Below are 25,835 nucleotides of genomic sequence, written 5' to 3' on the forward strand. Positions count from 1 at the left end.
CACAGACATCAGTAAAACTCTGCACTAGCCTGCCAAGTTCTTGTCCGGTACTTCCCAACAGTACTGCATCATCAGCATATAACAAATTTGAGATATTCATCACGATTCATTACCAACGCCATCCCTCTCTCCATTACTCGTGTTTTTCCTTCTCTCATCACCCCATCCATATATATATTGAACAACCATGGGGACATCACACAACCTTGTTGCACACCCACACTGATCGTGAACCATTCTCTTAGATGTCCATTAACCCTTACACACGCTTCGCTACCATCATAAAAACTCTTGACAGCACTTAGGAGCTTACCATTTACACCATACATGCGCAAAACTTTCCACAATCCCTCTCTGTCTACTTTGTCGCATGCTTTTTCCAGATCCATGATTGTCATAAACACCTTATGGTCCTTCTCACAAGCCTTCTCTGCTATCTGTCTCACTGCAAATACTTGATCCACACATCCTCTGCCACTCCTTAATCCACCCTGTTCATCACTCACTAAGACTTCTGATATCACTCTTACTTTATAAAATTTCTTTCATATACCTTTCCTACCACACTCAATAAACTTATGCCATGATAATTCTTGCACTCACTTCGCTCACTTTTATTTTTGTACAGGGGTACAATCACAACCTTTTCCCACTCTGCAGGCACAGTTTCACTCATCCATACCTTCTTACATAATTATCTCCAACAAGCACTTCATTCCACTCTCTCCACTACACTTATACACCTCATCAACCCCAGCTGCTCTCCCATTTTGCAGCCGCTTCACTGCACTCTTCACCAGTGGGAGTGTCACGTCTCCTGGCACTGCATTCCTTCGCCACACCCGTCCCAAACCAATCATGTTTACAGCCGCTCTGCTCTCTCTATTCCGATTCATCAGGCTTTCAAAATATTCTGTCCATCTGGTCCTTACTTCATCTACATGGATTAATAATCTACCACCTGAATCCTTCACACCATCACATTTCTTTCCGCTTTCACTTCTACATTTCCGCACCTCTTTCCAGAATAACTTCCCATTTTCAGAGTAATTTGCATTCATTTTTCTTCCCAAATCATCATTTACCTCTTCTTTTTCCTCTTCACTAGGCTCTTTACGTGCTTCTTGCTCTCAATATACTCAGTTATTATTTCAACTGAACCCCTATCCTGTAACCACTTTAGCCACTTCTTCTTTTCCTCTACCGCTCTCTTAACCTCCTCATCCCACCATGCCGTACCTTTCTTTTTTGTTGTTACTCTTGCCACACCACACACCACTTTAGCATTTCTAACCAAGCAATCCTTACATGCATTCCACCAGCTGTCCAGATTCATTTCATTCCAGTTCACTGATTCTAACTCCTCCTCAATTTTGGTCCATTAATCATCTGCCATTTCTTTGATCCTCAGCTTCTCAACTTCCAGTCTTTCTCCCTGACTGCTACTCTCCCTCCTCATCCACAGCACTCTTCTCAGCTTGATCTTGCATACCACAATCAGATACTCTGACAGACCTCCACATCGTCCTCTCACGGCCTTCGTATCAGCAACCTTTCCCATCATCGACCTCTCTACGAGCATGTAATCAATCAGGCTTCTTTCAACACGATCCCTGTTTCCTCTATACCTTGTATATTTATGTGCATCTTTGTGTTTGAAATACGAGTTACAAATGCACAACCTCCTCTCCTGACACATATCCTTTAGTCACTTCCTATTATCATTTTCTCCTGGTACTCCATAACAACCCATTATGTCATCCTCAGGACCAGTGCCTACTCTTCCATTCATATCCCCCATTATGATCACCTTGTAGCTCCTGGGCATTTCTCCCACTACTTCATCCAGCTCATCCCAAAATCTCTCTCTCTCACTCCTGTCCTCACACGGTGCATATGCTACAATCATATAATAATAATAATAATAATAATAATAATAATGACTAAACATAACGATGATGATGGTGATGATATCATCACCATGGTCATCATCATCATCACCAATACCATCACCATATATCATTATCATAGTCTTCATTTTTTTTTTTCCCCTGTCCAGTGATCGGTTGAGTCAGGATCCAGAGACACTGAGAAAGAAATTACGTAGATGGGAGAAGTATCAAGCTTCGTAGCACTTATTCCTCAGTTATTTATCTGGACGATTATGGTTTAAGATTCTTGTGTATGTTTTCCGTATCTGTTAGTATCGTTGACATCAGTAGGTTGTAAGATGATGTCGAGGTGTTGTGTTGGGAATACATCGTGAAGGAAGTTGTGTCATCAAGTCTCCAGAACCAGTTACAACGCCATCCAGAATGAATCCGTTGACTCTCATGTGGAGAGAGAGAGAGAGAGAAAGAGAGAGAGAGAGAGAGAGAGAGAGAGAGAGAGAGAGAGAGAGAGAGAGAGAGAGAATGTGATAATGGTAGAATTTTGAGATTTACGTATCCTTGCTGACTGCAGTGTATAATGTGGGATGCAGGCTAATCCCACCTAACAACTACACGTGTTCCATCAGTGACCGTCAGTCATAAGTGGCTTCCTTACACCTTGGCGGACTCAGTTTTTAGTAACAGGGGTCGGTATTCTCGTCGGGTAAGGAGGCGTCTTAGCACCTCTTCCTTATCGATTTATTTTCTAAACTATCCATTCATACCCTCTTTTTTTACTTCTTGTATCATTTTAACGTCGACCTAGATTACATGAATAATACACAAGAATATAGTAAAGGAGCAGACTCAGGAATAAACTTGAAAGGAAGAGGTGTTGAGTAAGCTTCCTAACCATACGAGTTTCTCCTATTCACCTTCTAGAATACAGTAACGGAGCAGACTCAGGAATAAACCGGCAAGGAAGAGATGTTGAGGTAGCCTCCTAGCCACGAGTGTCTCCTACTCACCATCTTGAGTTGTTCCTCCGTCAAGTTTTTGCCGAGGAATTTGTTGATGTTCCGCAGCTGCCCCATGATGTCGTCCTTCATGTCCTCGTAGGTGGTGAAGTAAAGGTTGGGGTTGTCTCTCTGCCTCCAGGCTTGTAGCACGTGCGGCCAGTACGGGCAGTATGGGACTACCACCACCAGGACAGATAATAAAGGATGTTGACAATTAATAAACAAATAGATACATAAATACCCATATACAAACAAACGAAGGCTACATACATACATACATGCATATAAACGTATACTCACACATACTTAAATACAGTAAATTAATAAGGACAATATAACACTAGTTCCACGACAACAGAAAATGAGTGAATGCATACCCGGTACATACATCCATACCATACATACAGACAAACACATACATACATACTGTTACATAGCCTATGATTTCATCATCCTTTGTGTAATTCTAACGTACAGTATGCTGCATGTTTGATCACGAGCGTGTTCTACCTCACTCCCCCCTTCTCCTCTTATAGTAGAGTAAGTCGTTCTTTCTGTTGTTCAGAGCAGGATTGTCAACTCTTTGTCCCCTATGGCTTCATTTTCGCGTCCTTCTTACAAGTTGTATCAAGCTCTGCCGGCCCCTATATAATGAGCTCAGTCTCTACATTAATTGCCACTTAGATCTACTCCTCATTTTGCTCACATCTCTGTCCTCCCCTGTACAGTTGTTATTTTTGTGAGTGCTCAGGAAGTCTCCAACCATCTAGCAGCTGTGTAATTTGAATATAAGTGTTATTACATTTTGTTCTTGTACTGTATAGCATAGGGTGTTGATTCGTGGGCCTAGTAAAGTTTTTGTGATTCATGTTGTCAGCCAGTGGTAATAATATTTTGTATCTGTAATAATATATCTTGCGTTAACTGAGCATTATCCAGTGTTTTCTCATTTTATCAGGGCTGACAGATAAATTTACTCATGCTAACTTCGTGTTAATAGAGGCTATTGCAGTTAACCATATATTTAACCTGTTTTTTGCCATTACATTATCCTTATGAGTCCTGAATGTTTTGTTGTTAGTTTGAGCATTAAACTTTAACTTGTAATTTTACCTAACTCTTTTGTTTTGAACCTGGAACTTTACGGGACAGTAGTGATTTTTAGTATTCTCACTTAAAGTGTACATTATCTTTCTCTGTTCCGTAACATAAACTTGGCGACCTCTTCTCAGGATATTCAGGATATTATCATAAGGATATTGCTTGATATTTTGTGATTGTGATTTATTCATGATGTCTACTATTACTACGCTTGATGAAGCCAAAGATTTTTTGTCAAATGTGCAAACAGTGTGTGATGTAGAAAACAGAACAAAGAATGAACTTAAGCTTGTTGCTCAACAATTGGGAATTGCTGTTCGCTCTCATCATTTTAAAGATCAAATTGTTGACATGATTAATGAAAGCTTGTTTAATGTAACTCCTCCAAATGAGCAAACGGAGATTGAATTAGCTAAGTTACAGCTAGCCCTGCAGGAGGCTCGTGCTAAGGAGGCTGAATTTCAGGCAAATGCTCGTATTCAGGAGGCTCAGGCACAAATTGAACTTGCTAGGATTCAGGCAGACCATGAGTATCGCATGAAACAAGGTGGAACTGGATCATCTAGCTCTGATGATTTTGATGTGGCTAAAAATGTTAAACTTGTCCCTCCTTTTAATGAATCTGATTTAACAAAGTATTTTCAGTTGTTTGAGAGGGTAGCTACAGGTTTTAATTGGCCCAAAGAGTATTGGCCAGTACTCCTTCAAACTGTTCTCACCGGTAAAGCTCAAGTAACTTATGCATCTTTGCCTCAGGATCAATCTGATAATTATGATGTAGTTAAGTGCTTGATTCTTAAGGCCTATGAGCTTGTTCCTGAAGCCTATAGAGTAAAATTTAGGACAACTTATAAGCAAGATAAGCAATCCCATGTTGAGTATGCAAAAATCAAAGAAGATCTGTTAGAGCAGTGGTTAAATTCTAAGAATGTGGATTCTGATTTTGACAAATTTAAGCAGATGATTTTGCTGGAGGACTTCAAAAGGTGTATTAATAATGATGTAAGCCTATATCTTGATGAGAAAAGAATAGATAATTTGTTTGATGCTACAGTTTTAGCTGATGAATATGTTCTCACTCACAAGAGATATTCTAAAGAAAAAAGGAAAGCTAAGAGTAAGTACGTTGCCTCTACTCAGAGTACAGGTAACAGGAAAGAGAATGAAGATGATGTATCTCAGGAAGTAAATACCAGCTTCACCTCTAGATTTCAGAGAAGTAAATGTACTTATTGTAGTAAGCTTGGTCATACTACAGAGAAATGTTTCAGGAGACAGCGTGATGTGAACAAAAAGGAGTCTTTAAATATTCAGTCAATTGGTCTAGTGTCCACCCTTGAGAGTTCCCACAATTCTTTAACTGAGTTAACTGAACCTGCTTTGAGGGGTAAATTAAATTCTCATGATGAAGCTCCTCTTTTGAGCAGTAACGTGGGTGACACTCTCAAGAGTTCATGTGCTAATTTCCTGTCTGATGGTTTTGTCAGTCCTCTGGACAGTAATGACAGGAAATCAGTTAAAATATATCGTGATACAGGTGCTTGCCAATCCCTTATGCTGACCAGTGTTCTAGGCTCTAATGTTAATTCCTCTGATGAAACTTTAATCTTACAAGGTGTAGGGAATAATTACTTCTCTGTCCCTCTGTGCAGAGTGAATTTAGAGTCTGGTTTTGTTAATGGTTCCGTTATGGTTGGGTTGGTTGAGACACTCCCAATGTCAGGTGTAACTTTCTTACTTGGAAATGATATTGGTGGAAGTCAAGTGTGTCCAGCTCCTCAGTTGTCTAGTGAGCCAGTGGCTGCAGCCCTGGATTGTGATGTCCCTGATGTGTTCCCTGCATGTGCTGTCACTAGGGCTAAGTCTAAAGTTACTGGTGACTTAGGATAATGATGATGATGATGTTATCCTAGCTGACACTTTTCTTGCTAATTTGGACCACTCACCAGATGAGGCAGTACCCCGTAGTGTTGATAATTTGTCTCGTCAAGAGTTGGTTGAGCTGCAGGTTGCTGACCCTGAGTTGAAAGGTCTAGCTAACTCTGCTTGCAGTGAGGAAGAGTCAGCCGGTGCTTCTACTTGTTATTATATAAAGTCAGGAGTACTTATGAGGAAGTGGAGACCCCCAACAGCATCAGCCGACTGTGAATGGGAGGTTGTACATCAAGTTGTCATCCCTCGTGTTTGTAGGCAGAATATCATTAGAGTGGCTCATGATTCCAGTTTGGCAGGACACCTTGGAGTGAGGAAGACTGTGGCATGCATTTTGAAACACTTCTACTGGCCAGGTATCTTCAGGGATGTTTCCTGGTATTGTAAGTCTTGTCACACCTGTCAAGTTGTGGGGAAGTGTAAACAGACCGAAAAGGTTGCACCTCTAGTTCCCATTCCTCCTTTTGAGGCGCCATTCACTCGTGTGTTGGTGGATATTGTGGGCCCTCTTCCTAAGACTTCTTCAGGATTTTCTTATGTGTTGACCCTGATTGATATGGCTACTCGTTATCCTGAAGCCATTCCACTTAGAAATATCTCAGCAAAGAACGTGGTTAAGGAAATGCTAGGGTTCTTCACAAAGTTTGGTCTGCCCAAGGAGGTACAGTCAGACCTGGGAAGTAATTTCATGTCAAATGTTTTCAAACAGTCTCTGAAAGAGTTGGGCATCACCCAGATCACGTCTTCAGCTTACCATCCCCAGACCCAAGGAGCGTTGGAGAGATATCATCAAACACTCAAATCGATGCTCAAGAAATACTGTTTGGAACATCAGAAAGACTGGGATAAAGGTCTTCCATTCGTTGTATTTGCCGCAAGAGAATCTCCAAATGAATCACTGGGCTTCTCACCTTTTGAACTACTGTTTGGCCATGAAGTAAGAGGACCCCTTAAGCTACTCAAGGAATGCTGGCTGTCAGAGGAAGATGACGTCAACCTGCTGGAGTATGTGATGAAGTTCAAAGAACGGCTGTCCACTGCTTTACAGCTGGCGAGAGAGAATTTAAGAGCTGCTCAGGAGAAGATGAAGACTTGGTATGATAAGAAGTCCAGGTTACGCCACTTTCAGCCAGGAGATCAGGTTTTGATTCTGCTACCAGTGCATGGGCAACCTCTTCAAGCGAAGTTTAGTGGTCCTTATTTCGTGGAGAAGAAACTCAGTGATGTCAACTATGTCATCGCCACACCAGATCGTAGAAAGAACAAGCAACTTTGTCACATCAACATGCTAAAGTTATATCACAGGCGGGACGAAAATAACCAAGTCTGTACTGTAGCTGTTCCACCCGAGTCTGCAAGTGAAGTTCTCCCATGCATCATGTGCGTGAGTGATAGTTTGGGGAAGAATCCTGATATCATGAATGATCTCCAGACTAAGCTTTCTCATCTACCTCCCGAGGAAAGGCAGGAGTTTTCGGCATTACTGCAGGAGTACCCGCAAGTGTTCCGTGCCACTCCAGGAAGAACCACTGTGTTGATGCATGATGTTGATATTGGAGACGCAAAGCCAATTAAATAGCCTCCTTACCGTGTGAACTCAGTGAAAGTTCCTCTCATCCAGAAGGAGCTTGGCTACCTGTTGGACCACAAGATGATTGAGCCCTGCCAGAGTGAGTGGAGTTCTCCTGTCACTCTAGTCCCTAAGCCTGGTGGGTCACAGCGGCTTTGCATCGACTATAGACGTGTTAATCAGATAACCAAAACAGACACTTACCCTCTCCCTCGCGTGGAAGATTGCATAGACAAGATCGGAAAGGCTAGGTACATAAGTAAGTTTGATTTGTTAAAGGGATACTGGCAAGTACCTATGACTGAACGTGCTAGGGATATCTCATGTTTTGTAACACTAGGAAAGACTTTTGCATGTTCTGTAATGCCATATGGTATGAAGAATGCACCAGCCACATTTCAGAAGCTCATGAATGTTGTAACAGAGGGTTTGGTAGGGTGTGTTGTTTATATTGATGATGTATTAATCTTCAGTGACAGCTGGAAAGATCACCTATGCCATGTCAGTAAATTTCTTGAGCGTTTGGTTCAGGCTAATCTTGTAGCTAATTTATCAAAGTGTGAGTTTGGTCAAGCTAAAGTTCAGTACCTTGGGTACGTAATTGGTGATGGACATGTTGCACCACCAGGAGCTAAGGTTCAGGTTATAAGTGATTTTCCCAGACCTAAAAGTAGGAAAGAGCTACAAAGATTTTTGGGAATGGTAGGTTATTACAGGAGATTTGTTCTTAACTTTTCAATTCTTGTATCACCACTTACAGACCTACTGAAAAAGGGAGTTAAATTTGTCTGGACCGATAACTGTGAATCCGCTTTCAGCAAACTTAAAGCTATCCTATTAAGTCAGCCAGTGCTCGCTACTCCAAATTTGCTAAGCCTTTTAAGATGGCTGTTGATGCAAGTGATACAGGAGCTGGGGCTGTTTTGCTGCAAGAGGATGATCAGGGTATTGAACACCCTGTATCTTATTACAGTAAGAAGTTCACTTCACCTCAAAAGAACTACTCAACTATTGAGAAAGAGCTTTTGGCCTTGATTTTGGGTTTACAGCATTTTTCATTTTATTTGTGTTCTGGTTTTGACCCCATAGTCATTTATACCGATCATAACCCACTGAAATTCCTTAGTAAGTTTAAAGATAAAAATCAGAGATTGGCAAGATGGAGTCTACTTCTTCAGGAGTATTCATTAGACATACAACATGTCAAGGGGAAAGAAAATGTTATTGCAGATTGCTTATCTAGACTTTAGACAGATTGTTTTAGAGTAATAAGAAATTTCCTTTGTAAATTTCTTTTTCTTTGTGGGGAGGTGTTACATAGCTTATGATTTCATCATCCTTTGTGTAATTCTAACGTACAGTATGCTGCATGTTTGATCAAGAGCGTGTTCTACCTCACTCCCCCCTTCTCCCCTTATAGTAGAGTAAGTCGTTCTTTCTGTTGTTCAGAGCAGGATTGTCAACTCTTTGTCCCCTATGGCTTCATCTGCGCGTCCGTCTTACAAGTTGTATCAAGCTCTGCCGGCCCCTATATAATGAGCTCAGTCTCTACATTAATTGCCACTTAGATCTACTCCTCATTTTGCTCACATCTCTGTCCTCCCCTGTACAGTTGTTATTATTGTGAGTGCTCAGGAAGTCTCCAACCATCTAGCAGCTGTGTAATTTGAGTAAAAGTGTTATTACATTTTGTTCTTGTACTGTATAGCATAGGGTGTTGATTCGTGGGCCTAGTAAAGTTTTTGTGATTCATGTTGTCAGCCAGTGGTAATAATATTTTGTATCTGTAATAATATATCTTGCGTTAACTGAGCATTATCCAGTGTTTTCTCATTTTATCAGGGCTGACTTAGATAAATTTACTCATGCTAATTTCGTGTTAATAGAGGCTATTGCAGTTAACCATATATTTAACCTGTTTTTTGCCATTACATTATCCTTATGAGTCCTGAATGTTTTGTTGTTAGTTTGATCATTAAACTTTAACTTGTAATTTTACCTAACTCTTTTGTTTTGAACCTGGAACTTTACGGGACAGTAGTGATTTTTAGTATTCTCACTTCAAGTGTACATTATCTTTCTCTGTTCCGTAACAATACATACATACATACATACGTGAAATAAATACAAGTACATCATTGATGAAATCATGATCGTATTTTTTTTTTACATCACGAAAATCGCCTTTGATATTAAAGTTCCAAACCCCCGTGATATACAGCCAAGACCAAGAGTTCGCCGACTTGATGTGTCAGTGGAAGCTGATAAATGAAGTATTTGACTCGACTGTAATATGAAGCACGTAATAAATTAGTATGAAGAGAAGAGATACTGTGTGTCGTCTGGTGAGGAAGGAGAGATATGGAAGGCAAGACAGAAGATTCCTGACGAACTTTTTGCTCACGGCTGTACCGAGATCTTCACACCAGGGGAGGGATGGGGGAGGGGGAGGGAGAGGGGAAGGGGGGAAGGATGAAGGAGGTTGGCCAAGCTCTATTCTGAGGAGGGTGGTGTTCAGTGTTTACAATTTGTGTTGACTCCATTTAAGCCGTACATCACTACTGTACTAAAAGCTCTGTGTACTCTTAAGGTGAATGTTTATATTGAAAGTACTCGTTTGGCTGAACACAGGCATGAGAAGTGAGAGCACAAAAGAGTAAAATCTGAGTCACCCACAATTCGCTGATAATCTTATGTGATTATATTATTAGCTCTTAAAAGGAAATGCTTATCAGTTGAGATTAAAATGATAAGGCAACGTAAATGTGTGAAGAGGAGAATTTGCAGTGTTTCTCCACTTAAAAATAGAACATTTACGCTTTGCGATTGTACAGAATAATGTACTTATCATTACAGTACAGTACTCAAATGTAATACCTTTATTCTCTCCCCTGAAAGTTGACGAAAAGTTATCATCCATAGTAAGTTGATCACTGAGCTAACTAACGAAACAGGGATGTGATTCTTGTGATTCTTGAGCATACTTACAGTTGATTCCCTGTCGTAATATAGAATTAACTTAGAATTGTTTTTGAAAGAAGAACTAGAGAATTAACATTGTATAAACCTCCTTATCTTCAAATAATTTTCCTCGTAACCAAGAAATCTATCGTAATTATGTCTGAAAATCTGATCCCAGGCTACTACAAATTTCACATATTCCTATTATTCTATAAATAATGATAACTGGGTTCTTTGTAAACTCCCACAAAGTATACGGCACAGTATCGCACATTGTTGCACATCAAATAATTAGAAATTTTATATGGGGGGCTAGTAGGGGCAGAGAGTCTGAGGAGGTGCAGGGGGGGAGACCTCCCAAACCCCATAGATAACACCTCTTCTAATCCATTCATCCAAGGAACTCTTTTAAAAATGTATTTCTTGTTATCACCTTATGATTTTCTATCAGGTTAAGAGAGATTGTTGGAACAGGACGAGTTAAATGCATCCTAAATTAACCCCTTCAGTATGCGAGTCCTTTTTGAAGTTAACTAATGTCGTCCCACAGAAGCAAGGGTAAATTAGAGAACACGTCGCCCTGATAAAGGCAAGGGTAAATTAGAGAACACGTCGCCCTGATAAAGGCAAGGGTAAATTAGAGAACACGTCGCCCTGATAAAGGCAAGGGTAAATTAGAGAACACGTCACTCTGATAAAGGCAAGGGTAAATTAGAGAACACGTGGCCCTGATAAAGGCAAGGGTAAATTAGAGAACACGTGGCCCTGATAAAGGCAAGGGTAAATTAGAGAACACGTCTCCCTGATAAAGGCAAGGGTAAATTAGAGAACACGTGGCCCTGATAAAGGCAAGGGTAAATTATAGAACACGTCGCCCTGATAAAGGCAAGGGTAAATTATAGAACACGTCGCCCTGATGGAAAGAAACTTAAATTAGAGAACACGTCACTCTGACAGAAACAAGGGTAAATTTGAGAACATGGAACTCTGATAAAAGCAAGAAAAAAATGGAGAACATGGTAGGTGGGGGCGTCTTGGTAGGTGGAGACGTCCAGCATCCACCCACTTAGTGTAGTGGTACTCTGTTTTAGGGTAGCTCTACATCGAGTAGCGTTGTAAATGATTTCCTGTAATCCAGGAAAGCATTTACAACGCTGGGTGGTATCCTTATAACAAACCGACACGTGTTCCCTATGTGACAGCAAGTGGGTTGGCGGAGGGTTAGCGCACCTCCCCGGGAAACTATCTATCTATCTATCTATCTTTAGCCCGACGCCCTAATCCCGCAAAGGGTGGCCGCAGACAAAACGCCTCCAAGTCGCTCTGTCACCCACCATTTGACTACCCTCCCCCCAACTCACCCCCCCCTCCCTCATATACCTCTCAACTCCATCGCTCCACCTCATCCTCGGTCTGCTCCTCCCTCTCTCTCCCTCCACCTCACCTACATACACCCTCTTAGTCAGTCTTTCATTCTTCATTCTCTTCACATGTCCAAACCACCTCAGTGTATTTCTCCTAATCTTCTCAACCACATCCACATCCACCCCACAACGTTCCTTCACTTCTTCATTCGTCAACCTGTCCCTCCACGTCACTCCACATGCTCCTCTCAAGTAACTCATTTCCACTTCTCTCACTCTTGACTTGTTCCCCTCTTGCAAGGTCCACGCCTCGCTTACATACGTCAGGGTAGGGATCACAATACAATCATGCAGTGACTTCTTAACTTCCATACTCACCTCCCTATTTCTCTTCACTGCTTTCAATGTACCAACAACCTTCCTTCCCTGCTGTACCCTTTCACGCACTTCATCCCCCAAAGTTCCATCCTTACTCATCATACTACCCAAGTACTTGAATGCACTCACATTCTCCATATCCTCACCATCCAACCTCACTGCACACTCTGTGACATCATTCCTCTTAAACACCATAACTTTACTTTTGTTTACATTAACTTTCAGATTCCTCCTCCTAAACACTGTCCCAAATTCATTCACCAAACCTCAACTCCCATTCATCTTCACTCAACAATACTGTATCATCAGCAAACAGCAACACCGGAAGCTTCCAAATCTCATCCTCATTCATTAGAGCCACCCCCACATCCACTGCCCTACCTTGCACCTCCTTTACAACCCCATCCATGTATATATTAAACAGCCATGGAGACATCACACAACCCTGTTTCAGTCCCACATTGAGATCAAAGAACTCACTCAGCTCACCATCCACTCGCACCGTAGCCCTAGCTCCCTCGTACATACTCTTCACAGCACTCAACAATTTCCCCTCCACTCCATATATTCTTAATACCTTCCACATACCTTGCCTATCTATTCTGTCATAAGCTTTCTTCAAGTCCATGAAGGCAGCATTCACTTTCCTTCCCTTCCCTAGATACTTCTCCACTAAACATCTTAGAACAAGTATCTGATCTACACACCCTTTTCCCTTCCTAAATCCCCCTTGTTCTTCTCCAACTAGCTCCTCTGTCATATGCCTAACCCTATCAATGAGTATTCTACCATATATTTTACCAGTCACACTAAGAAGGCAAATACCTCTATGATTACCACATACTTCTCTCTCCCCTTTTCCTTTGTATAAAGGAATAATTATACCTGATTTCCAGTCCTCTGGAGCCCTTCCCTCTTCCCAGGCCAATCTACACAACTTCCATATCAACTCCACAACAATCTCACCCCCATACCTAAGCATTTCACCACACACTCCATCAATTCCTGGGGCCTTTCCCAACTTAATCTTCTTCATCGCTTCCACTACTTCCGCCCTACTGATCTCTTCCTCCCTCCTCTCATCTCTTCTTCTCCCAGCCATTCCCCAACCACTTATACTCGCACTACTCTCACTCTCTACATTCAACAAATCCTCAAAGTGCTCCTTCCATCTCAATTTCTCTCTCTTCTCCACCAACAATCTATTATTCCTATCTTTCACTCCCCTACTATTTCCCCTTTCACACTGCCTTACTTTCTTTACCTCCTTCCAATACAATTTCTTACTCTCCCTCCATTTCACACTCAGATTCCTCCCAAACTCTTCATCCACTTTCTTCTTACTCTCCTTCACCAGTCTCTTACCTCCCTTCTCCTGCTCACATATACCTCTCTCTTCTCTCTCTCATCTTCTCCCCTACCTCTACTCGCCAACCATTCATTATGTCATCTTCTTTTGTTCCACAGTTCGTTTCACCTCATCATTCCACCATGCTGTCCCTTGCACACCCTTGCATCTCCTCCTCACTCCACAAACCGCCTCACACGCCGCGCCTATCTCTTCCGTGAATATCTTACATACGTCTTCCACCCCTTCCATATGCTCTAGCTCATACCTTCCCAATCTTTCTTCCACTACGCTCTTATACTCTGTCATTTCTCCACTCTTCTCACAGGAGCTGCTTCCTCCTGTCTTCCCCTTCGTCTCCTCAACCACTTTCTTTGCATCTCTATCTTGGCCATCACTAAGTGATGGTCCGAGACTCCATTCCCCCACTCTCTCCACACTCTTGCATCCAACACTTGTCTTCTCATTTGCTCATCCACACACACGTAGTCTATCATTGCCTTTCGTTCAACAAGTTCACCATCCATCCTCCTCATTACTCTCCATGTATACCGGTGGATCATCTTATGACAAAAGTAGGTGTTGGCTATTGCCAACCCCTTACAAGCACAGATGTCCACCAAAGCACTACCATTCCCATCTACTTCAGCTGGCACACCCCACTGACCAACCACTTGTACATTCCCAACTTTGCCATTCATATCTCCAATCAACAGCACTCTCTCGCTCCTCTCAAACTTGTCCATACATGCTTCTACTCTCGCCCAAAACTCATCTTTCACTCTTGCCACTCGATCCTCTGTCGGGGCATACACACATACAATTACCCACGCTTGTATACCTATTTTCATCCTCACCCATACAATCCTTGCACCCACTGTTCCATACTCTCTTATATTCTCCTTCCATTTCTTGCTTATCATCAGACATACTCCATCTCTTGCCCACTCATTCTCATTGACTCCCGCACATATACCTAAACCATATTGCCATTCTCTCACCCTTTCACCTTTTCATTTAGTTTCAGTCAATCCACATATATCCACTTTTGCATCCTCAAGCACCTGAACAATCTCTCTCTCTTTCACTGCATCATTCACTCCTCTCACATTCCATGTTCCCACCCTAAGAATGTCCTTTGTCCGTTCCTTAGTCATCAAAGTATGGTCCATCCGAACAAGAAGCCTCGGACCAGGGCTGTCCAAAAGACGACGACTAAGGACCGAACAAAGGACATGATACGGATGGCGACGTGGAATGTAAGGGGTGCAAATGATGAAGTGAAAGAGAGAGTGATTGTCCAGGTGCTTGAGGGTGTGAAAGTGGATGTATGTGGATTAACTGAAACTAAATAGCGAGGTGAGAGTGTGAGAGAATAGGAGTATGGATGGGGTATTTGTGCAGGAGTAGGTGGGAATGAGAGGGCAAAAGAAGGAGTGTGTATTGTTGTGAGTAATAGATGGAAGGAGAATATAAGAGAGTATGGATCAGTAGGCTCAAGGATTGTGTGGGTAAGATTGAAAGTTGGACGACAAATGTGGCCGATTGTTTGCGTGTATGTGCCAACGCAAGATCGTGCAAGCAGAATGAGAGAAGAGATCTGGACAAATGTGCAAGTGAGCATAGAAAAGTTTGAAAGGAATGAGAGAGTGTTTTTGATCGGTGATATGAATGGTAAAGTAGGGAATGTGAAGGTGGATGGAATAGTTGGTGAGTGGGGTGTACCTGCTGAGGTAGATAAGAATGGCAGTACTTTAGTGGACATTTGTGCCAGGAGAGGGTTGGTGATAGCCAATATCCTCTTCAGGCACAAAATGATCCACAAGTATATGTGGCGAATGATGAGAAGGGTGGGTGGTGAACTGAATAAAAGGAAGGCAATGATTGATTATGCATGTGTGGATGAAAGGATGCGAAGGTGTGTAATGGAGGCAAAAGCTTATAGAGGTTTGGGAAGTGGACTTTCTGACCACCACTTGGTGGTGGTCAGATTCAAGGTCCAAGTAAAATGGAGAAATAGAGGAAGGAAAGGACGGGAGGAAGGAGTAGATGGAAGGAGAGTGGAAAGGTTACAAGAGGATGAGAAAAAGGCAGAATATAAGAGAGAAATGGAGGAACGATTGGGTGAATATGAACAGGAGTAGATGGGGGACGTGGAAGGTGTGTGCAAGATTTCACAAAAGAAATATGTGCAGCATGTGATGTGGTGTGTGGGATGAAGAGAGAACAAAAGGCGGTGCAAGGAACAGCATGGTGGAATGAAGGGGAGAGACAGGCTGTGGCACAAAAGAAGAAAGCATATAATGAATGGATGAGAAATAGGGGCGTGGAAGAAGTTGACAGAAGAAAGAGAGAGTTAAATGTAGAAAAGAAGAGGTGAAATGATTAGTAAGAGTGAGTAAGAAGAGAGTGGATGAGGAATTTGGAAGGAATCTGAGTGTAAAGTGGAGGGACTCTAAGAAAATGTTCTGGAAAGAAGTAAAGAGAGTTAGACAGGGTGGCAATGAAGTCTGTAGATGAGTGAAAGATAAAATAATAGATTACTAGTGGAGAAGGGAGAAAAAGTGAGCAGATGGAGAGAACACTTTAAGGATTGTTGAACACAGAGAATGAAACTAGTGCGAGTGTAAGTGGCTGGGGAATGGCTGGGGGAAGGAGGTAGGTGTGAAGACAGGAAGAAATCAGGAAATCAGTAGGATGGAAGTAGTGGAAGCAATGAAGAAAGTCAAAATGGGGAAAATCCCAGGAATTGATGGAGTGTGTGGTGAAATGCTGAAGCATGGGGGAGAGATAGTAGTAGAATGGATGTGGAAGATGAGCAGATTGGCCTGGGAGGAAGGTAGAGTCCCGGAGGATTGGAAGTCAGGTATAATTATTCCCTTGTACAATCGCCCCCAAGAAGTGATGGCAGAGTTTCAGATTGCTTCGGTCACTCTGCACTGATATACGTTCAATGAAAACTTTGTGAATACTTGGTAAAACTTCTGTGGCTCCATTACGTCATATAAAAAATATATATATCACTCTAAGAAGTATGTAAAACGAATAACGTGAGGCAGTGATATATTAGAAGTTAACCGTCAGATACTTCTCCCGATTTGGATGAATGTGTAATGTATTAGTCTGAGCGCGGCATGCACCATAACCCCAGTTCATTGTGTATTTGCTTCCCAGGATTTCAATACAGATGCTCTAGCTTCGAAGACCAGTTAAAACTCATGTGACTGCAATACGTTACCTTTATTTTCAAATGCTATGGTGATGATACAGCAATAATAAGCTTGCCGCAACAATGAAGTTTTTCTTAGTTATGATACTTGACCGCATCGGTAGCAGCAAGACCATTCTGCCTTTTTTTCCTTGTCTTCCCCTCGCTTATAATAATTTGCAACTTTGTTCATAATGCATGCAAAATTATTTCAGATTGGAAGAAGAAATGAGATTTTACCTTTTTCTCATACACTAGGCAGTGAAGAGGACCAAAACATGAGTTTACACTCTTGCACTGCAATAAACATATACTTTTTGCTCAGTCTCTAGTATTCTTTTAAAACAAACTTCTGTGTCCAGCTAAACTGAAAACGCTGATACGAAAGTTTTGAACTCAGTTATTTGTTTATGAACATCTGCTTTTTTTTTTTTTTTTTTTTTTTTTTTTTTTGCTATCGACCATTGAGGCCGGAGCCTCTGGTCATTAAGGCAGATATATATATGTATATATATTGACACATATATACATATATATACAAACATATATATATATACATACATACATACATACACACATCCATGCATATGAACATACACACTTTCATGCACACGTACATATATATATAATAATTTTTATTTTATTATTTTTTTGTAGTTTTATTTTTATTATTTTTATTTATTTTTTATATTTTTAACCTTATATTACTTATAAACAAAATACCTAATTTAAAGACCCTAAAACTAACCACCTAACAGACAAATCACTAACCTATACTAAATCCTAAGAGACAAATAACTAGACCTACACTAATGGTAAAAATACCTCGACTAACAGAACACCATCGACTGCAGATATGTAATGCCTTTCTACATTACATACCTGCACTCATCACCTGATGACTGTCAGTCGAGGCACAACCTAATATAGGGGACATCAATATATGAAAGGGAACCAGACGAGTCAGGAACATTTCCATATACGTCAGCTGTCGTCCCTAATTAGAATAACTGAAGCAAGATAATATAATGTATTTACATAATTTGTATAAAAATTGAAGAACCTCGCCCAGCAGACCACCATCGACTGCAAGTGCCCAATACCTTCCTATATTGCACACTTGCACTCATCATCTGGTGACTGTCAGGCGAGGAACTTGGCTTAATGTAGGGGACATCTATATTAGAAATAGATCGGTGGGAGGAGGAACTATTTAAAATATGTCAACTGTCAACCCTAATTAATATTACAATATATACATATTTACCGTTGATAAAAACCATAACCACACAGTAAAAAAGTCACATCACTCTGATCAGTCCGGTCTCTCTCAAGAAAACCAGCAATTTATCAGTCATAACAATGTCCCCATCAGCCAGGATAGTGGAAAGGGTGAAGGGGACGTCTGCTGCGCCGCAGTAATTTATAAGTGAAGCGCGTTCACGAATAAATCGCCGACAGCGCAGGATGATATGACTGATAGATAACACCGCATTACAGATGTCACAGTGCGGTGGGAAGCGTCTTTCCATATATGGTTTTATGTGGGTTACAATGGTGGCATTAAGCCGTAACCGTGCCAACACTTTTTCTTCTAGGCGACTGGGACGGTTGGCAGTGTCCCAGTCGCCCAGGTACGGCTTACAAGTTGGAATATTTAGTCTGGTCCACTGACCTTGCCACAGAAGATTTATTGATTTCTTTCCGAGAGATAGACTCGACCGTAGATCACGAGGAACGTCCCAAGTCTCCTCGAGCTCCACAGCCGACTTTGCAAGTAAGTCAGCCTGCTCATTGCCGTAGATACGACAATGACCAGGCACCCAGATCAGCGTGAATGACTCGTTGCATGAATGCAACTTATTAACGATGCGGCCCTGGATCTCATGAGAGTCCGTAGTGCAAGATGCAATTGCCTGAAGGGCTGATTTTGAATCTGAAAATATGACAAATGAGTCATGCCTAGAATTGAGAGCATAGTCTATGGCTTTGTCAATAACAAAAAGTTCTGAAGTAAACACAGATGTATGAGCCGGCAACCGATACCTGAGGGCACATTCAGTCGACCACACACTTGCACCCACACATTCACTCGACTTGGAGCCGTCGGTGTACAATTGATGGGACTCCAAGTGACGAACAATGATGTTACGAAACAAGTGGTGGACCTCCGCCTCCGGCGCCTTGGCCTTTGGTGCTGGGAGCCATGTGACATCGACTGTAAAGCCGGGTGGCTCCCAAGGCGCTATATTTTTAAGCACGAACATCTGCATTTTCTTTCTCCTGTAAAATGTTTAGACACTGAGGATACTAGGCTATGACAAGTTTGTCTTTCTCCAAGGAGCTCAGCCTCGCGGCAAATTTTCGAGGTTTTCCTTATTTTGTATTCATTGATAGTCCTCTCTCCCTACATATCAAGTGGGTTGGTGGAGGGTTAGTGCCCCTCCCTGTAAAACAAATAACTCAGAGTCAAATGGCCATCCCGTACGGGATTATGGCGTCTGGCAATAGATAGATAGATAGTTAGTCCTCTGGCTTATCTTAAAAAATCAAGATAATTTTCTTAATGAAAAACTGGCCAGATGCAGTGTAATAACTGCATGTCTGTGAGTAAAGGCTGTTTCCTTCCGTGCATATTGATCGAACCATTTAATATAGCTTACTAACTTACGCCGCATTCCCACTTTCTGTCGTCGTCCATGGATACAACAAAATCGGAAATGACTAAATTATTCCTTAGTGTTGTAACGGAAATTATTATATAAATAATAATGACTGATTTTAATTAATTATTAAACTGCTTTTCTTTTTAGTATTACGCTACTAAAAAATTACTGCGTTTTACCCTAGTAGATATGAACTCCGTAAATTATTCCTGACTGTCCCTGAGCGATACTTCTGAAAATTCAATTAGTTCCGTTTAGGATTTTTTATTATCGTAATAAACGAACTGCTTACTATAGTTTTGAAATATACCGGTACATTTTTCATTTATTTGTTGTTTTCTGTAACAGTTTTACAGAATAGGTATCACCTTGTAAAGATATAAGGTTGTTGTTGTTGAAAGATTCCCTGCACATATAGTGCAGGCCGGGCCATACATTAGCCCGGTCAGTGGTGTATGAGCTGATTAAAAAAGAGTAAGTGGGGAGGACAGGACCTGGGGAATGCCCAACACACACGTCCTGTCTCCTGACTGGCTTTTTGGTGTGTGTGCTGAGATATAAGGACGAACATGTAGCTTACATTATCGATGACTGAAAACTTCTGGATACTCTTCCGTCACTTCTTAGGCTGACTGTACAAGGGGAAAGGGGAAAAAGAAGTGTGTGGTAATCATAGGGTCATTTGTCTTCTCAGTGTAATAGGAAAAGTATTATGGTAAGGCACTTATCGACAGAGTAAGGGAAATAACAGAGGAATTAGTTGGAGAAGAACAGGGAGGTTTTACGAAGGGCAGAGGTTGTGTAGATCAGATATTCATTCTTAGATCTTGAGTGGAAAAGTTTCAAGAGAAGGGAAAGAAACTGTATGCGGCCTTCATGGATTTGGAGAAAGCATATGTCAGGGTGGATAGACAAGGACTGGAAAGTATTAAGAATATATGAAGTAGATGGGAAGTTGATGAAGGCCGTGAAGAATATGTATGAGGGTGCTAAGGCAGTAATGCGTGTGGGCAGTGAACTGAGTGAATTTATCTATTTGAAGGTTGGGTTGAAACAGGGATGTGTCACGTCTTCATGGTTGTTTAATCTGTACATGGATGTGGTTTAGGGTTGCATTATCTGAAATGTCAAAATACCGGACGCCTCCGCTGAAACCCATGCTACCCCCCCCCAACACACTTTGGGCCTTTGACGTTATGAAATTTGGATATAATATAATATTCTACTATATTATATTATATATATATATATATATATATATATATATCACAATCTTTAATCGTTTTACAATATAATGAAAAACAGGCAAAGTACAGAATTGGCTAGATTATGACTGAAAAATGCTAAAGCGCCTTTAATGCAGGATAAGATCATAAGAATAACAAATGCTACAGTGTAAAAATGAAACACTATGCCAATAGTTGTTTTGTGTTTTTACCATGTATTTTATGGCTATAAGAGCACCATGGAAAAAAAAAAAAAAAAAAAAAAAAAGCGTGGCTGAACAACAGGCAAAGGCGGGACATTTCAGCAGCTGCTAGCACTAAACCAGCCAAGTTGGCAACACTTAACAGCTGACGAAAACAAGGAGCGTCTCTCTCTCTCTCTCTCTCTGGGGGCGCGGTAGCACAGTGGTAGCGCGCTGAGCTTGTGATCGGGAGATCGCAAGTTCGAGCCTCGCCCGGGCTACCGTTGCCGGGAGGGGTAGCGCCCTCCTGTAACCCAGCGGGGCTATATGGCCTTAGTTGCCTAGCTCGGGGAATTCATATCTCCATTTCTCTCTCTCTCGTCATAAGAATGTAATGGTATATTTTTTGAAAAAAAAAAAAAAAAAGTGATTGAAGCTGAACTTCCAGACTTCTGGAGAATTTTTAAAATTCCTCCCGGACGAAGATTTTGACACCTAAATGCCGGACAGGTCCGGGAAAATCCGGACGTATGGCAACCCTAATGGGGTTATAAAAGGTACAAGGTAGGGCAGTGGATGTTGGAGTGTAGTGCCACAAATTTAGTATTCATGTATGTGTTTAGAGGTACTGTAATTTCTAAGTTAGATAGGGTGTAATCTGAATACTAGTCTATAAATTCCTGTCCTAAGTGGTAATTCATATGTTAATGATTGATGTAGGGTTAACTTTATTTTTATATGTATACATCTCTGTATCTATGCATGGGTGATGTAATTGTGAGTGTTGAGCTATGGGAAATTCCTCCGTCTCATAGAGTAATGAATTACAGATGCGTGCGGCCTTTCTCCTTCTTTGTGCGTCGTTGTAGGGCGCCAAGTTTAAACCTTAAACAGAGTAATGAATGGTATACAATTCTTTCTGTATCCTAGTTGTGAAATGCTTACTAATGAAGCTGCTAGAACCCAAATATGTAAGATTAAGTCAAAAAAGCCAAAATAATGTCATTTGTGAGGATCAAATAGTCCCGCTTGCCTTAGCCGTCACTAGATGGCATAAGCTACCCCAAACTCAAGGCGGGATAGTGGTAAGTTCAGTGTTTAAATTAAGTAAGGATTGAATCCCAAATTTTCCCCAATTCAATCAAAAGTCCTAACGTCATGTGTACACTACTATATAAATAGTGAAGAGAATTAAAACCCACCATATTGCAAAAACACAATCTCATTTGATCTAGCAGTGGCGTCCCTTGGTGCCCGACAATGCTACACTCGCTGCTCAGACATCGTGTATAACAGACGTTGGTTCAGGTGAGCTGTCCACATTCCTCCTTCCCCCCCCCTTTTTTCTTGTTTAATCCTTACTTGGCGTGAACCATATGAAGTAATGTTGTTAAAAGCTTAACGTAGACACTGCTGCTCAGACATCGTGTGTAACAGACGTTGGTTCTGTCCCCAGACACCGTGACGTCGGAGTGTGCACGAGGCCATCTCGTGGTATTGCCCATAGACTCGTCTTACATACACACTTACACTACTCATGAAGTATTTTATAAACTGAATGTAGTAGAAATGGTATTATTGATCTATCAGGTGAACTTTTTTTTTTGTAGAAATGGAACAGAAATTTGAAAAGTGATGTGATCATGTAACGGAAAGGCGAAATTCAAACTCATTAACCGTTTTCTTTCACTTATATTAATATGTTAGATAATTAGGAGCGTTGAAGGGAACTTAGTGGTTGTGAGCAAAAATGTGATTTTGAGTTGTTCCTCGAGGCTAAACAAGCCCGAGTGATTATGTATTCTTGGTGATTATGCATTAATGATGATTATGAACTATTAATAATTATGAATTGATAGTGTTTGTGAATTATAGTGAACTGCATGATGAGGTTATACTACACGGACGAAATAGAACACGAGTGATTATTTTTCTTGGGTCGAGGCTATGCCAGCTCGAAAAGACAACCCAAACCCATAAATGTCCCAGTCTTGAGGCTATTGACGAACCCAAGAATAACCGACATTAAAGAGTGAGGTATGATGTCCTCAGAAACCACTTGAATATTCCAATTGTTTAGCTTGGTGACAATATTGTATGATGGTCGCCCAAACCTTGGTTTTAATTTACAACCCTTTTCCATATGACTAAAGGTCATGTAATTAAAAATGTCTGTTGAAAGCCAGTATAGAATTATTAAAGTAGAGTAAAGTATAGGTCATTTTTTTTTATTTTTTATACCCAATCAAGGGAATTATGTCCTCTCATGCCTAACTCACTCCCCTTCCAATTCAAGATTCCTCCGCTTTGGGAACGACGACCACGCGTGGTACTGACTTAATCTCGCCTCGGCCAAAAACTACAAACGCTACCAAAACTATCTTAAACAATTAACCTTTATCATACCAAGTCAAAACACCACCCCTCCCCCTTCTGCTTTACTGAAGTGATTTTCTATCAATCACGGAGGGGAGACTAAGTCGAGTACCATTTGTATTATCAATGGGTAAGTTGAACAGAACCAATAACTGATGGGAGATTAAATAACTGGCGTCACACTGATGAACAATAGTGGTGGGATAAGAAAAAAATCCTGTCATTACACTGGTGGCAATAGCGGTGGGATATTCATCGTTCCCCAATTAGTGGCGTTGGTGAGAAAGTGAAGGGAAATGACTAGCAAAGAGAGTGAGAATGTTAAGGGTAGCAGGTCATTCCCAAATACCTCCGCAACTCTATGCTCAGGACGTAGAGATTAGAATCTTTCGGGCAAGTGGAGGCAAGGTTAGGAATTTCTTTCAGGACTCTCGGTTAAATTCAGTATTGGAGTGGGAATGTGACCTTGTATTTTTGTGGATTGGAAGTAACGATATTGACCAAAATACCACCCCTCAAGAAATTTTTCATAGAATAAAGGCTGTTACCAGGGAGCTGGAGAAACAATGCCACGCCAGGGTGACTGTTTGTCAAGTAGAACCAAGAGTGTACCAGGGAGCAAGTGCTCCTATTTCATCTGAGGACTATAAAACAGTAAGGAACTCGATCAATAAGAAAATTCGCCGAAGCTTACCGAATCAACACCTGCAATTTAACAAGGCTTACTATAGTTATAACCTAGCGGATGGAGTACACTGGAGAGGTGCAGTGAGAGAGCAAGTAGATGCCAAATTTGTCAGAATTATCGAGTCCTACATAGACGATGGAAGTGATTAGACCTGCTCAAAGGTAAAGAGAGAAAACATTTCAAAATTTAATTTTCTTTTTTGAGTAAGAGTAGAAGAAAATTAGGGTCACCATGTCTCTGTATGGACAATTGTTTGCTCAATCACAGCCGGAGGCTGATCGTCCATCACAAGCGGGGAGAGATCATGTAACCATTCCATTGGATGAGGCGGAGGAACAATTCGGTACTACAAATAGAACGTTGCCTTCACACTCGACCCCTTGTTCACACATTATGAATTCACGGCTCTCTCTCACAAAACCACACGATATTCCAATTTTGGAATTAAATCAACTTCAAGGGATAGAAGCCACATCTCGCCTCGAAATGTTTTGTGAGGCGGTTGAACAAATTGATACCAGTAATGCAATCAGAATCCAGGTTGCCAAAAGTCGAATGGGTTCCGAATTGGCCACTTTCATTCATAATTACCAAAAGAAACATTTTGCACTGTCATGGCCCGAGCTAAAAAAAAATTTGAGCGCGGAGTTTACCATCGAGTTGAGTGTAGATTGAGCCTGGCAAGAGCTAGAGAGCATGACTTATGACTGGGAAGAATCACCCCAGGCGTTCGTACATAGGTTCATGTGCAAGCATGCGGCTCTCGAAACAAAGTTTCCAAAAGAAAAGTTTCCCTCGCGAGATAAATGAATTAAGAAGAAACTGTGGTATGGTCTTCCGCTCGAGTCTAGGGAAAAATTGGAAGGTTACCTTGACGGATATCCACTCCGTAAATTCATTGACAGGATCGAAAATGAGAGGCAGCTTCTCGAAGAGAGGTACACCACCCAAGTTAATGCAATGAGGGATAGGGACAATAAAAGTGAAGATCCCTCAAAAACAAATGTAGCTGATACTCCACTTAGACCATCCCATGATAACTGTCAACCCGAGTCAGACAAGGAAGTGACTGAATTGAGAGCTCAATTAAGGGCTTTGAAAACAAATTTAGAACAACTCAACCAAAAACAATCTACTCCTGTAACACCGAGGCGAAAATACTGTAGTTATTGTCTGAAGAGTTCACACACGTTGCAAGAATGTTGGGCAAAACCACCACCAGGCCACTGTTTTGATTGCCGTAGGTTGGGATGTCGTAGAGGCAGTAATGATTGCCCAGGTCGCATAAACCACAGCGGAGTGACGCGGAGCAATAACAGATTTCACCCACCCAGCCCAAATGCGAGGCAGACTGTCAACCAAAGTTCCCCCATCAGTTTATTTGACTGACCGCAGGCATAACATTACCCACAATAAGCGTCAGGGTGAATAATAAGGTAGTGGAAGCTGTAATTGATACAGGGAGTGGATATACCTTACTTAAAGAGGCCACCATGAAGCGGTTAGGAACAGAAATGAACATGAGGAGAAATCCACCGAGATTACAGGGAGTCACAGGAGCGCCACTCCGTATCCTGGGTATGGTCAAAGTAGATATCAGAGTGGGAGATGAGAAAGTTCATCAACAGTGGTGTCCAGTCGTCCCGAACACCTACTTGACCACTGAAATGTTGTTGGGATGTGATGTCCTCGGACAATCTCCGTTGATCTGGAATGGCGCGCAATGAGCGCTGATGTGGGGAGGAGCCCCGTACGTCGTAAACTATGTTCCACGGCAGAAAGGAAAAGTTGAGCGAGTCCAGGCCACACCTATCAGAGCCGTCAGGAACCCTCAACAGTTGAAGCAGATTAATCTCGTAACAGTAGAGAGACTCACCCCATACCAAACCAAATTCATAGCCGTGCCAGTCAGTGAGGAGCCTAAAACCACTTTACTGTTCTACCC

General features: G+C 41.5%; 1 protein-coding gene across 1 annotated transcript in view; it reads right to left on the minus strand.

The window, feature by feature from the left end:
- LOC145409511 (sulfotransferase 1E1-like) overlaps positions 1-25,835 on the minus strand; it is a 58,287-nt gene that overhangs the window by 7,167 nt on the left and 25,285 nt on the right. Inside the window, exon 5 of the mRNA XM_080279903.1 lies at positions 2,900-3,066. Coding sequence (XP_080136029.1) covers positions 2,900-3,066 — 167 coding nt within the window. The remainder of the gene's footprint in view (positions 1-2,899; positions 3,067-25,835) is intronic.

The sequence above is a fragment of the Coenobita brevimanus genome, chromosome 81, assembly GCF_032717465.1.
Source record: "Coenobita brevimanus isolate Jiangsu-jjx chromosome 81, ASM3271746v2, whole genome shotgun sequence".
In the NCBI taxonomy this organism is placed as follows: domain Eukaryota; kingdom Metazoa; phylum Arthropoda; class Malacostraca; order Decapoda; family Coenobitidae; genus Coenobita; species Coenobita brevimanus.